The sequence below is a fragment of the Oncorhynchus masou genome, chromosome 28, assembly GCF_036934945.1.
Source record: "Oncorhynchus masou masou isolate Uvic2021 chromosome 28, UVic_Omas_1.1, whole genome shotgun sequence".
In the NCBI taxonomy this organism is placed as follows: Eukaryota; Metazoa; Chordata; class Actinopteri; order Salmoniformes; family Salmonidae; genus Oncorhynchus; species Oncorhynchus masou.
Window position 1 is genome coordinate 79,245,053 of NC_088239.1, and position 13,659 is coordinate 79,258,711.

Genomic DNA, 13,659 nt, shown 5'->3' on the forward strand with positions numbered 1-13,659 from the left:
ATGACCAGGGATGTTCTCTGTTTAGTGAGTCCTCCAGATCACTGGCGGTAGGGATGACCAGGGATGTTCTGTTGATAAGTGTGTGAATTTGACTATTTTCCTCTCCTGCTAAGCATTCAACATGTAACGAATACTTTTGGTTTGTCAAGTGAAATATATGGAGTAAAAAGTACAATATTTTCTTAAGGAATATAGTGAAGTAAAAGTAGTCAAAAATATGAATAATAAAGTACAGATACCCCAAAAAAACGACTCAAGTAGTACTTAAAATAATTTTTACTTAATTACTTTACACCACTGCTTATATCAGTCTCGAAGAACGAGTAGATATGGGATTGCCTTTTTCACAGGTGTGCTTAATTCAATACAGGTCTCTCTTGTGAAATAGATTTTATCTCAATGACAATTACATGTAGAAATACAGTTTAAATTATTATTATTTTTTATAGAAAGGTATTTAGATTCTGCATTGTAATGTCCTTCAACTAGATATGTAAAGGCTTTTTCAGCTTAAATATTGACTCTGTGGGTGGATGAATAAAACAAAGCAGCAGCATAGACCACGTGAGGACTGCTCATGAAGTTCCCCTCATAGACCACGTGAGGACTGCTCATGAAGTTCCCCTCATAGACCACGTGAGGACTGCTCATGAAGTTCCCCTCATAGACCACGTGAGGACTGCTCATGAAGTTCCCCTCATAGACCACGTGAGGACTGCTCATGACGTTCCCCTCATAGACCACGTGAGGACTGCTCATGACGTTCCCCTCATAGACCACGTGAGGACTGCTCATGAAGTTCCCCTCATAGACCACGTGAGGACTGCTCTTCCCCTCATAGACCACGTGAGGACTGCTCTTCCCCTCATAGACCACGTGAGGACTGCTCTTCCCCTCATAGACCACGTGAGGACTGCTCTTCCCCTCATAGACCACGTGAGGACTGCTCTTCCCCTCATAGACCACGTGAGGACTGCTCATGAAGTTCCCCTTATAGACCACGTGAGGACTGCTCATGAAGTTCCCCTTATAGACCACGTGAGGACTGCTCATGAAGTTCCCCTTATAGACCACGTGAGGACTGCTCATGAAGTTCCCCTCATAGACCACGTGAGGACTGCTCATGAAGTTCCCCTCATAGACCACGTGAGGACTGCTCTTCCCCTCATAGACCACGTGAGGACTGCTCTTCCCCTCATAGACCACGTGAGGACTGCTCTTCCCCTCATAGACCACGTGAGGACTGCTCATGACGTTCCCCTCATAGACCACGTGAGGACTGCTCTTCCCCTCATAGACCACGTGAGGACTGCTCTTCCCCTCATAGACCATGTGAGGACTGCTCATTACGTTCCCCTCATAGACCACGTGAGGACTGCTCATGAAGTTCCCCTCATAGACCACGTGAGGACTGCTCATGAAGTTCCCCTCATAGACCACGTGAGGACTGCTCATGACGTTCCCCTCATAGACCACGTGAGGACTGCTCTTCCCCTCATAGACCACGTGAGGACTGCTCTTCCCCTCATAGACCACGTGAGGACTGCTCATGACGTTCCCCTCATAGACCACGTGAGGACTGCTCATGAAGTTCCCCTCATAGACCACGTGAGGACTGCTCATGAAGTTCCCCTCATAGACCACGTGAGGACTGCTCATGACGTTCCCCTCATAGACCACGTGAGGACTGCTCTTCCCCTCATAGGCCACGTGAGGGCTGCTCATGAAGTTCCTCTCATAGACCACGTGAGGGCTGCTCATGAAGTTCCCCTCATAGACCACGTGAGGGCTGCTCATGACGTTCCCCTCATAGACCACGTGAGGGCTGCTCATGAAGTTCCTCTCATAGACCACGTGAGGGCTGCTCATGACGTTCCCCTCATAGACCACGTGAGGACTGCTCATGACGTTCCCCTCAACATCTGTCTGTCCCCTTCACCATAGGTGTAGTGCTTAAAGGACTGCCCACAAAGTATTGAAACCTAAACATGTCTGTCTGTCCCCCTCAACAATAGGCGACCCAGCAGAGACCGACTACACGGCGGTGGGCTGTGCCGTGACCACCATCTCCTCCAACCTAACGGAGATGTCCAAGGGGGTCAAGCTGCTCGCCGCCCTCATGGAGGATGAGGGAGGCAACGGAAACCAGTTGTTGGGGGCTGCCAAGAACCTGGCGTGTGCCGTGTCCGACATGCTAAAGACCGCCCAGCCAGCCAACACTGAGGTAACACGCACGAGCACACACTGAATACTGAAGTAACACACCGAAGGCTTAGCCATTTTTGTGTACTTCCTGTTTCTGTGTCGCACAATGATAATGTTCAGAAAAGCGCATGGTGTAAAAAGATTTTGCAGCTAAAATTGAAAATCTGTGTTCTTATTAAAATGTTTTCTCCCATTTTGTGCTTACTGGACATGACCAATGTCACCTGTAAGTTAACGTGAAACCATCTTCATGCATAAGATGTTAAAGAATCTCTTCATGATGGCTTTTCTTCAGTCATGTGACCTGTGCTTTTTGGGCATCTTTTTTTTTTTACCCATCAGCCCCGCCAGAACCTTCTGCAGGCTGCAGGCAACGTGGGCCAGGCCAGTGGCGAGCTGCTGTCTCACATCGGAGAGACGGACGCCGACCCCCGCTTTCAGGTAGGCCAACCGTGACCCAGTCCAGAGTGAACTAAACTGACACTCTGAAAGTGGGACTACGCCACAAGAAAACAAGTTGACCGTTTTCAGACTTGGGGCAAATTCTAACTTCCACTTACGTCAAACGTTCATTTAATCTCCCATTGACATCAAAAAATGGCTAAGTGAAAATTCCTGGAAGTTAGGATTCAGCCCTTCATAAACTTTAGTCTGAATCTTCTGCGCAAATCGTCCATTGCTTTCAACACTCTGATTTGCACAACGTTTAAGTTGTCTTAGGATCTTAGGTCAGAACACGGTCCTGATCAGTTCCCAATGTAGAGTCTGTTGACATAATTTGTGCAGTACTGTGTGATTTTACTATAACCCCCTCTCTTTTTTTACACCTGCATTGGTCAGTTTCTAGGTAAAGGATCTTTCAGGGGTGCAAGGCGGAGCGTCTCCACTTATAGTCACATGCTGGTAACAAACGTGTCCTCGAAAGATGAGCCTATCCGAATCACTGTCACTCCCAATGGCCAATCAAACTAATCGTTCTTGGATCTTTCACTGTAATTGATATGGACCACACTGGTGTAACATCATCGAGTAGTTGTCATTTCTAACTGTATAATAAGCATTTGACAGCAGTTTTGTTCAGTTTCTCTTGCATATCTTCAGGTACTCAAAATGCTCTCGGTTTTGATTATTGACACGCAGAAAGAGCAAGTAGCTCTCAAGAGCATTTGATTATGAAAGTATGCAACAGCTGAATAGCTCAACGCACTGAGAGAAACTTTGAGTTTCAGATGAGAAGAGTCAACCCAGGCATTAAAAGGTGAACTGTATTTACATGATCGTATTCTGCCCTGTCCAAACAAGGCTTCTGCCCTGTCCAAACAAGGCTTCTGCCCCGTCCAAACAGGGCTTCTGCCCCGTCCAAACAGGGCTTCTGCCCCGTCCAAACTGGGCTTCCGCCCCGTCCAAACTGGGCTTCCGCCCCGTCCAAGCTGGGCTTCCGCCCCGTCCAAGCTGGGCTTCCGCCCCGTCCAAACTGGGCTTCCGCCCCGTTCAAACTGGGCTTCCGCCCCGTCCAAACTGGGCTTCCGCCCCGTCCAAACTGGGCTTCCGCCGCGTCCAAACTGGGCTTCCGCCGCGTCCAAACTGGGCTTCCGCCCCGTCCAAACTGGGCTTCTCCATTTGTAGGGTACTGGGTTGGTTACTAAGTCTTAATGTGGTTGCATTGAGGTCTAGGAGAATACTGCTGTACTGAAGATATACAGGGAATGTCTGTTTTAACAATTGTTTGTAGTAGTAGTAGTAGCAGCAGTAGCAGTAGCAGTAGCAGTAGCAGCAGTAGTAGTAGTAGTAGCTGAACGAAGACCTATTGGTAACAGGTTTTTGAATACAGTATTTAACCTTTTTAAAATGGGACAAAACGACAGTGACCTTTGGTGAAGGTGTTGGAGTTGTTGTTTAATGTGGAGATATTTATAATAGCCTATACATGTATTGAGGGAAGCACTTCAACTGAAAATGTGACGAAGTAGCTGTAATGTTACACGTAAGTGATGACACAGCCTACCATACAATGACTGAGCGAGCGCAGAGAACATATTGTGGAGAAATAAGTAGGCCGGCTAATGCCTGTTCATAAATGCTTGTGGAATGCATCCTGACCGCAGCTCCCACAAAGTCCTCTGTTGTTTTTTCCCTCCCCTCCCTTTTTCTGCCTCCTCCTCCCCCTACTCCTTCACAAAACAACATGCAGGGAGAGCTGCCCAACTCCTCTGTTGTGATGTCGATAATCCCACTCAAACACCTTCTAAACTGAATAAAAATAATCTCTGGAGTAGTGCGGAGGCTGAGTGTTTGCTAGATTAGCTTTTGCAGAGACCCTGTTGCTGATATCCTGCCTCCCCTCAATGACAACCGCGTGTTAGCCTACCGCGTGTTAGCCTACCGCGTGTTAGCCTACCGTGTGTTAGCCTACCGCGTGTTAGCCTACCGCGTGTTAGCCTACCGCGTGTTAGCCTACCGCGCGTTTGCCCGCCGACCGTGCGTGCGTTTGTCCGCCGACCGTGCGTGCGTTTGTCCACCGACCGACCGTGCGTGCGTGCGTTTGTCCACTGATCGTACGTTTGTCCCACCGTGCCCACCGTGTTGTTAGCCCATCGTGTTGTTAGCCCACTGCTTGTGTCTGGCACTTCAGATGTCACAGCTGGAGTCCTTCCGCTTCCACGTATGATCTTTTGACACACCTAGAGAGCCCTTAGTCACTTTTCTCTCCCCCTACTCACTTTTCTCTCCCCCTACTCCCTAGTCTCTTCTCCCTAGTCTCTTCTCCCCCCCCAGTCACCCCCCCCCCTCTCTCCACCCTAGTCTCTTCTCCCCCCTCAGATACTTTTCTCTCCCCCTACTCCCTAGTCTCTTCTCCCTAGTCTCTTCTCCCCAAGTCACTTTTCTCCCCCCTCTCTCCACCCTAGTCTCTTCTCCCCCTCAGATACTTTTCTCTCCCCCTACTCCCTAGTCTCTTCTCCCTAGTCTCTTCTCCCCCAGTCACTTTTCTCCCCCTCTCTCCACCCTAGTCTCTTCTCCCCCTCAGATACTTTTCTCTCCCCCTACTCCCTATTCTCTCCACCCTAGTCTCTTCTCCCCCAGTCACTTTCTCCCCCTCTCTCCACCCTAGTCTCTTCTCCTAGTCTCTTCTCCCCCAGTCACTTTTCTCCCCCTCTCCACCCTAGTCTCTTCTCCCCCTCAGATACTTTTCTCTCCCCCTACTCCCTAGTCTCTTCTCCCTAGTCTCTTCTCCCCAGTCACTTTTCTCCCCCTCTCTCCACCCTAGTCTCTTCTCCCCCCTCAGATACTTTTCTCTCCCCCTACTCCCTTTTCTCCCCCTACTCCATTTTCTCTCCCCCAACTCCCTTTTCTCTCCCCTGTCACTCCCCCCCAGTCACTTTTCTACCTCCTAGTTACTCCCCCACCCCCCTTAGTCACTTTTTGTGCTTCCAAACGTGAAGTAACAGGTTTTGGAAGCACAAAAACGCACATTCTTTAGTTTAAATATATCTATCACGAGTCACAATTTAAACAGTTGCACATGTTTTTGAAATATCCCAGACCCAAAACCAGTATCAATGTCAAACCCAGTCTCTAAGTCAGCTAGTTGACAAAATATACATTAATATGCCATTGTTAGTCATTCTGTACTGTAGCTGCATTAGCTAGCCCACCCCATAACCTTGTAGAATGTCCTTATATTACCTGTGGAGGGTAGAGAATGCTGGTATGTTCCTAAAGTCCCGACTTGTGGGGAAGACAAAAAGACCAACAGCTATAGGCAGGATAGAGTTGATGATTGTCTTTGGAGCCACCAGGCTTGAGTCTCCCCTCCTCCCCAGCCTGGATGGTTTATACTATAGTATATTTATGTTTAAGCCAATGAATATGATGCACTCTGTCACAAATGGCACCATATTCCCTGCATAGTGTACTAAGGCTCTGGTCAAAAGTAGTGCTCTATGTAGGGAATAGTGTGCTATTTGGGATGTAGGCTTAGCTTGGCTTCTATGGAAAGAATCATTGGAGGCCACTTCCCGAGTGGCGCAGTGGTCTAAGGCACTGCATCGCAGTGTAGCTGTACCACTAGAGATCCAGGCTCTGTCACAGCCGGCCGCGACCAGGAGACCCATGGGGCAGCGCACAATTGGCCCTGCATCGTTAGGGGAGGGTTTGGTCGGAAGGGATGTTCATGTCCCATCGCACTCTAGCGACTCCTGTGGCGGGCCAGGTGCATGCATGCTAACGCAGTCGCTAGGTGTACGGTGTTTCCTCCGACACATTGGTGCGGCTGGCTTCCAGGTTAAGCCTGCATTGTGTCTAGAAGCAGTGTGGCTTGGTTGGGTTGTGTTTCAGAGGACGCACGGCACTCGACCTTCGCCTCTCCCGGGTCCGTACAGGAGTTGCAGCGATTAGACTGTAGACTGTAAGACTGTAACTACCAATTGGATACCTTGAAAAAGGGGTGTGAAAAATATATTTCAAAAAGAATCCTCAGAGGCCATTATAGATAGTAGGGTAATCAATAGGGCCTTCTATTCACCTTTGTGCTAAAACTGGCTACCACTGAATTCAGGTCAGACTGTAAACTGTGGTGTGTTCGGCAGGAAACTGGAAAAGTCAAATTTTCGCCTTTAGTAGAGGCTATTTCTCTAATCTCTTAATTTAATTTGCCAAAATGGACCTTAACATTTGAGTACTCTTCCTGAAGAGGCCAATTCTTTTCAGAATAATTAAATTGATCCTAATTCTTACCAAAATAATTGTTACATAGTTGACCCACAATCTTTTCACCCAATATAACCTCGGTGTCACACTGTTTCTGTTCTCAACAATGCTACACTGTCGTCTTCTTTGCTACGACAACAACAACAAGTTAACGAAAGCAGAAACAGTCTGGTACTCAGGCTAAAGATACTCACAATGAACCACAGTCTCAATCAAAACAGAGCCTCGTTGATGGGTCTGGTATGGAATGGTCAAAATGATATTTTCTCCTTCCACTTAAGCATGCCTTAATTTACTTTATGCTACATGCTAACAAGCATGCTAACTAGCCTGTCTCATCCCTGCCGTTCTCAGGACATGCTTATGCAGCTGGCTAAAGCCGTGGCTAACGCCGCCGCCGCTCTGGTGCTCAAAGCAAAGAACGTGGCCCAGAAGACAGAGGACTCTGCACTCCAGAACCGCGTCATCGCTGCGGCGACCCAATGTGCCCTATCCACCTCCCAACTGGTGGCTTGCACCCGGGTAAGATAAGAGAACCCCAACATCTTTACCACACACTAACCATCTATTGTCCCATGTTTGTCATTTAGACTTGGGCGGTATACCGTTTACAGGGGTATTTTTTTCAATACTGTAAATTGGGGGCCCCATAAAGATTGGGTGCACCTCCATGTCACGGGAGCTGTTATGACTGCTAAGTTAACTATCTAAGATGTGTCAGATAAATTATATCCAGCTCGGGGCTCCAGCTATGCATTTGGTTTGCTAACTAGCTATCGAAGCGGCTTGATGGAAAGATCAAGCTTCTTGGTTCCAGCAGAGATAATCAATCCCCACCTGGATCAAGATCCCTGCTGCCTAAATTTGTTTTATGCTTCAAAATACAAACATTTGGAAAGAAATAGTGCCCCTGGTGTGCACTGCCGGTAATATAATATACCCGGTATTGTACAGGAACGGTATGAAAATCTGCATACCTCCCCCAACCCTATTGTCAAAATAGTGACACATTTGACACACATTAATTGTGTTTTTCCATTTGTGAATTTGTAAACTAAGTTTACATAAGAAGAGAGAATTGGTTGTTTCCCCTCTCTAGTTTAGTGTTGACACCAAGAAGTGGTTCAGACGGCTTGATTAGATCATGTGTCGTCCTTCCAACTTCTCTGTTTCTCTCCTCCTCTTCCTTTACCCATCTATTTATTTCTATCGTCCCCATTTCCACCCCCCCTTTTCTAACCCCATCTCTCCCTCTGCTTTTCCTACCCCCATCTCTCCCTCTGCTTTTCTTACCCCCATCTCTCCCTCTGCTTTTCTTACCCCCATCTCTCCCTCTGCTTTTCTTACCCCCATCTCTACCTCCCCTTTTCTTACGCCCATCTCTACCTCCCCTTTTCTTACGCCCATCTCTACCTCCCCTTTTCTTACGCCCATCTCTACCTCCCCTTTTCTTACGCCCATCTCTACCTCCCCTTTTCTTACGCCCATCTCTACCTCCCCTTTTCTTACGCCCATCTCTACCTCCCCTTTTCTTACCCCCATCTCTCCCTCTGCTTTTCTTACGCCCATCTCTATCTCCCCTTTTCTTACGCCCATCTCTACCTCCCCTTTTCTTACCCCCATCTCTCCCTCTGCTTTTCTTACGCCCATCTCTACCTCCCCTTTTCTTACGCCCATCTCTACCTCCCCTTTTCTTACCCCCATCTCTCCCTCTGCTTTTCTTACGCCCATCTCTATCTCCCCTTTTCTTACCCCCATCTCTACCTCCCCTTTTCTTACGCCCATCTCTACCTCCCCTTTTCTTACGCCCATCTCTACCTCCCCTTTTCTTACGCCCATCTCTACCTCCCCTTTTCTTACGCCCATCTCTACCTCCCCTTTTCCTACCCCCATCTCTACCTCCCCTTTTCCTACCCCCATCTCTACCTCCCCTTTTCCTACCCCCATCTCTACCTCCCTTTTCCTACCCCCATCTCTACCTCCCCCCCTTTTCCTACCCCCATCTCTACCTCCCCTTTTCCTACCCCCATCTCTACCTCTTTTCCTACCCCCATCTCTACCTCCCCTTTTCCTACCCCCATCTCTACCTCCCCTTTTCCTACCCCCATCTCTACCTCCCCTTTTCTTACGCCCATCTCTCCTTTTCTTACGCCCATCTCTCCTTTTCTTACGCCCATCTCTCCTTTTCTTACGCCCATCTCCCCTTTTCTTACGCCCATCTCCCCTTTTCTTACGCCCATCTCCCCTTTTCTTACGCCCATCTCTACCTCCCCTTTTCTTACGCCCATCTCTCCTCCTTTTCTTACGCCCATCTCTACCTCCCCTTTTCCTACCCCCATCTCTACCTCCCCTTTTCTTACGCCCATCTCTCCCTCTGCTTTTCTTACCTCCTTTTCTTACGCCCATCTCCCCTTTTCTTACGCCCATCTCCTTTTCTTACGCCCATCTCCCCTTTTCTTACGCCCATCTCCCCTTTTCTTACGCCCATCTCTACCTCCCCTTTTCTTACGCCCATCTCTACCTCCCCTTTTCTTACGCCCATCTCTCCCTCTGCTTTTCTTACGCCCATCTCTACCTCCCCTTTTCCTACCCCCATCTCTACCTCCCCTTTTCTTACGCCCATCTCTCCCTCTGCTTTTCTTACGCCCATCTCTACCTCCCCTTTTCCTACCCCCATCTCTACCTCCCCTTTTCTTACACCCATCTCTCCTTTTCTTACGCCCATCTCCCCTTTTCTTACGCCCATCTCCCCTTTTCTTACGCCCATCTCCCCTTTTCTTACGCCCATCTCCCCTTTTCTTACGCCCATCTCCCCTTTTCTTACGCCCATCTCTACCTCCCCTTTTCTTACGCCCATCTCTACCTCCCCTTTTCTTACGCCCATCTCTCCCTCTGCTTTTCTTACGCCCATCTCTACCTCCCCTTTTCTTACGCCCATCTCTCTCCCCTTTTCTTACGCCCATCTCTACCTCCCCTTTTCTTACGCCCATCTCTACCTCCCCTTTTCCTACCCCCATCTCTACCTCCCCTTTTCCTACCCCCATCTCTACCTCCCCTTTTCCTACCCCCATCTCTACCTCCCCTTTTCCTACCCCCATCTCTACCTCCCCTTTTCCTACCCCCATCTCTACCTCCCCTTTTCCTACCCCCATCTCTACCTCCCCTTTTCCTACCCCCATCTCTACCTCCCCTTTTCTTACGCCCATCTCTCCTTTTCTTACGCCCATCTCTCCTTTTCTTACCCCCATCTCTACCTCCACTTTTTTTTTTACCCCTCTCTCTCCCCCCTCCTTTCTTACCCCTATCCCTTTTTGTCTTACCCCTCTCCCTCTCTGTCCAGGTGGTCGCTCCCACCATCAGCTCTCCGGTGTGCCAGGAGCAGCTGATTGAGGCAGGCAAGCTGGTTGCCAAATCGGTGGACGGCTGCGTGGATGCGTCGCAGGGCGCCACCAGCGACGAGGGGCTCCTCAAGCAGGTGGGCGCCGCAGCCACAGGTGTCACCCACGCCCTCAACGAGCTCCTGCAGCACATCAAGCAGTACGCCCACGGAGGCCAGCCCATAGGGCGCCACGGAGAGGCCACCGACCGCATCCTGGACGTCACCGAGAACATCTTCAGCTCCATGGGAGATGCCGGTAGGCTGCGGGATGGGATGGGAGGGGCGGGGCTAAAAGAGGTCAAGGGTCAGCAGTCATATTGGAGTGAGATAGCATAGATGGTGGATTAAAGATGTCCCACTCATGCCTTTTACCATTGAAGAAAATAGTCACAGTTCAGGTCTGCTTAAGGGGGTGGCTCTCCCATAGGCAGCAATGCGGTAGCAACTGGGTCTGGTCTGCTTAGTTTATTGACTGTATATGAACCTGAAAAAAAGGAGCAAGTGAGATGTCTCTGGAGTCTGCATCTCAAAATGGCATCCTATTTGCAAAAAGCAATTTCAAATGTTTGTCTTATTTCCAAAAAAGCAGTACAAAAAAAGTCTAATTTGACATGTTTTAATATGAAAATATGATGTGGAAGTGGATTGTTGCATAACTATTTGTTGGTAAAATACTCCCTGAATTTAAAGTTTTAATTTGTAAGACGCTCTGGATAAGAGCGTCTGCTAAATGACTTAAATGTAAATGTAAAGGAAAGATCAAAATGCTACCTCTCCTACCTTTGCCCTTTTCCTAGGGCCAGAATCAATAAAGGTTAGATGAATAAATCAGTATTTAAACTTCAATAAAACTAGATGAATAAATTAGGATTTAAACTTCAGTCAAAACGAGATGAATAAATGAGGATTTAAACTGTATTGACTGCTGTTTCTCTCCCTTCTCTCCAGGTGAGATGGTGCGTCAGGCCCGCATCCTTGCCCAGGCCACCTCGGACCTGGTCAACGCCATCAAGATGGACGCAGAGGGCGAGTCGGACCTGGAGAATTCCCGCAAGCTGCTGTCAGCCGCCAAGCTCCTGGCAGACGCCACGGCCAAAATGGTGGAGGCTGCCAAGGTCTGTTCCACATGACCTACTGTTCCCATCCTGTCCCCCGTTCCACCATGGTCTGTTCCACATGACCTACTGTTCCCATCCTGTCCCCCGTTCCACCATGGTCTGTTCCACATGACCTACTGTTCCCATCCTGTCCCCCGTTCCACCAAGGTCTGTTCCACATGACCTACTGTTCCCATCCTGTCCCCCGTTCCACCATGGTCTGTTCCACATGACCTACTGTTCCCATCCTGTCCCCCGTTCCACCATGGTCTGTTCCACATGACCTACTGTTCCCATCCTGTCCCCCGTTCCACCATGGTCTGTTCCACATGACCTACTGTTCCCATCCTGTCCCCCGTTCCACCATGGTCTGTTCCACATGACCTACTGTTCCCATCCTGTCCCCGTTCCACCATGGTCTGTTCCACATGACCTACTGTTCCCATCCTGTCCCCCGTTCCACCATGGTCTGTTCCACATGACCTACTGTTCCCATCCTGTCCCCGTTCCACCATGGTCTGTTCCACATGACCTACTGGTCCCATCCTGTCCCCCGTTCCACCATGGTCTGTTCCACATGACCTACTGTTCCCATCCTGTCCCCCGTTCCACCATGGTCTGTTCCACATGACCTACTGGTCCCATCCTGTCCCCCGTTCCACCATGGTCTGTTCCACATGACCTACTGTTCCCATCCTGTCCCCCGTTCCACCAAGGTCTGTTCCACATGACCTACTGTTCCCATCCTGTCCCCCATTCCATCGTTGAGGATTTATGAGCAAGGCCGGAGGAATGGCGAGGCCTCAGTTTAGGACCTGTGTGTGTTTTTTATTTTTTATTGTTGTTTAGTCTTATTTAAGTCTGCTGTATTGAGGATTTAGTTAGCAACTTCCTCAGTGCGCTCGCATGCAGGTGGAATATCCTCTTGGTCTAATGGTTATGATGCTGGTTTCCCCAGCGGGAGACCGGGGTTCAGATCCCACTCGTGACATTAATGTGCTGATGTGTGTGCAGGGCGCAGCTGCCAACCCGGACAGTGAGGAGCAGCAGCAGAGACTGAGGGAGGCAGCAGAGGGCCTACGCATGGCCACCAACGCAGCTGCCCAGAATGCCATCAAGAAGAGGCTGGTCAACAAGCTAGAGGTGAGGACACAGTCAGACATCCTTCTCCTGATATTGTGGATCTCAACCAGTGTTATAAAGATTGGGTTGGGTGGGCCCCCCTCCTAACTTTGTTACACCCCCCTGCTTAAAAGAGACTGGAACTTTCCGCCTGGAAATTAAACTAGGGGAAATGCTGACTTTCAAGCTGTATGGCCATTTAGATATTGTAACATTACTACTAGGGCCAGGAGTTTTTCAAGACCACATGACCTGACCACGACAAACAGGCTCTAGTTAAAGGGCACTTTAGAGTGAAAATTCATTTTTTATTAAGGCCAGTAATATCAATAAGACAGTATCATGAATATAAAACCATTTATGATGTAAAAAGTTTGAGGCAATTTTAGGAGAAGAGGTGGGTCTTGGCATTTAAACAGGCAGATATACTCCCGATTCAAGCCTCTTACCCAAGAGCTCGAGAGTGAAAACGTATCTTAGTCTCTCGGTGTTAGTCTGGTTTTTATGGAAGTAAAAGAAAAAACAATCTCTGCTTCTCATAGCAACCACACAAGTGGCTTCCCATAACAGCCAAATAAGTTAGAAGCCCTTGAGTGGTGCAGCGGTCTAAGGCACTGCATCTCAGTGCTAGAGGCGTTACTACAGATCCTGGTTTGATTCCAGGCTGTATCACAACCTACCGTGATTGGGAGTCCCATAGGGCGGCACACAATTGGGCCAGCGTCGCCCGGGTTTGGCCGGTGTAGGCCGTCATTGTAAATCAGAATTTGTTCGAAATGACTTGCCTAGTTAAATAAAGGCTACATAAAAATAAATATCAGATGCATGTTCAATCACCTCTCTCTGCCATACAACCACCTCTCTCTGCCATACAACCACCTCTCTCTGCCATACAACCACCTCTCTCTGCCATACAACCACCTCTCTCTGCCATACAACCACCTCTCTCTGCCATACAACCACCGCTCTCTGCCATACAACCACCGCTCTCTGCCATACAACCACCGCTCTCTGCCATACAACCACCGCTCTCTGCCATACAACCACCGCTCTCTGCCATACAACCACCGCTCTCTGCCATACAACCACCTCTCTCTGCCATACAACCACCGCTCTCTGCCATACAACCACCGCTCTCTGCCATACAAC

At 49.0% G+C, this 13,659-nt stretch overlaps 1 protein-coding gene across 3 annotated transcripts in view; it reads left to right on the top strand.

Moving 5' to 3' along the window:
• The window catches only part of tln1 (talin 1), a 159,258-nt gene that overhangs the window by 71,747 nt on the left and 73,852 nt on the right, over positions 1–13,659 (top strand). For 2 of the 3 annotated variants that reach the window (XM_064943510.1, XM_064943509.1), the window contains exons 17-23: positions 2,016–2,224; positions 2,548–2,646; positions 3,046–3,108; positions 7,267–7,434; positions 10,253–10,547; positions 11,240–11,406; positions 12,403–12,531. In XM_064943510.1, coding sequence (XP_064799582.1) covers positions 2,016–2,224; positions 2,548–2,646; positions 3,046–3,108; positions 7,267–7,434; positions 10,253–10,547; positions 11,240–11,406; positions 12,403–12,531 — 1,130 coding nt within the window. The remainder of the gene's footprint in view (positions 1–2,015; positions 2,225–2,547; positions 2,647–3,045; positions 3,109–7,266; positions 7,435–10,252; positions 10,548–11,239; positions 11,407–12,402; positions 12,532–13,659) is intronic. The other variant, XM_064943511.1, reaches the window with a different exon arrangement.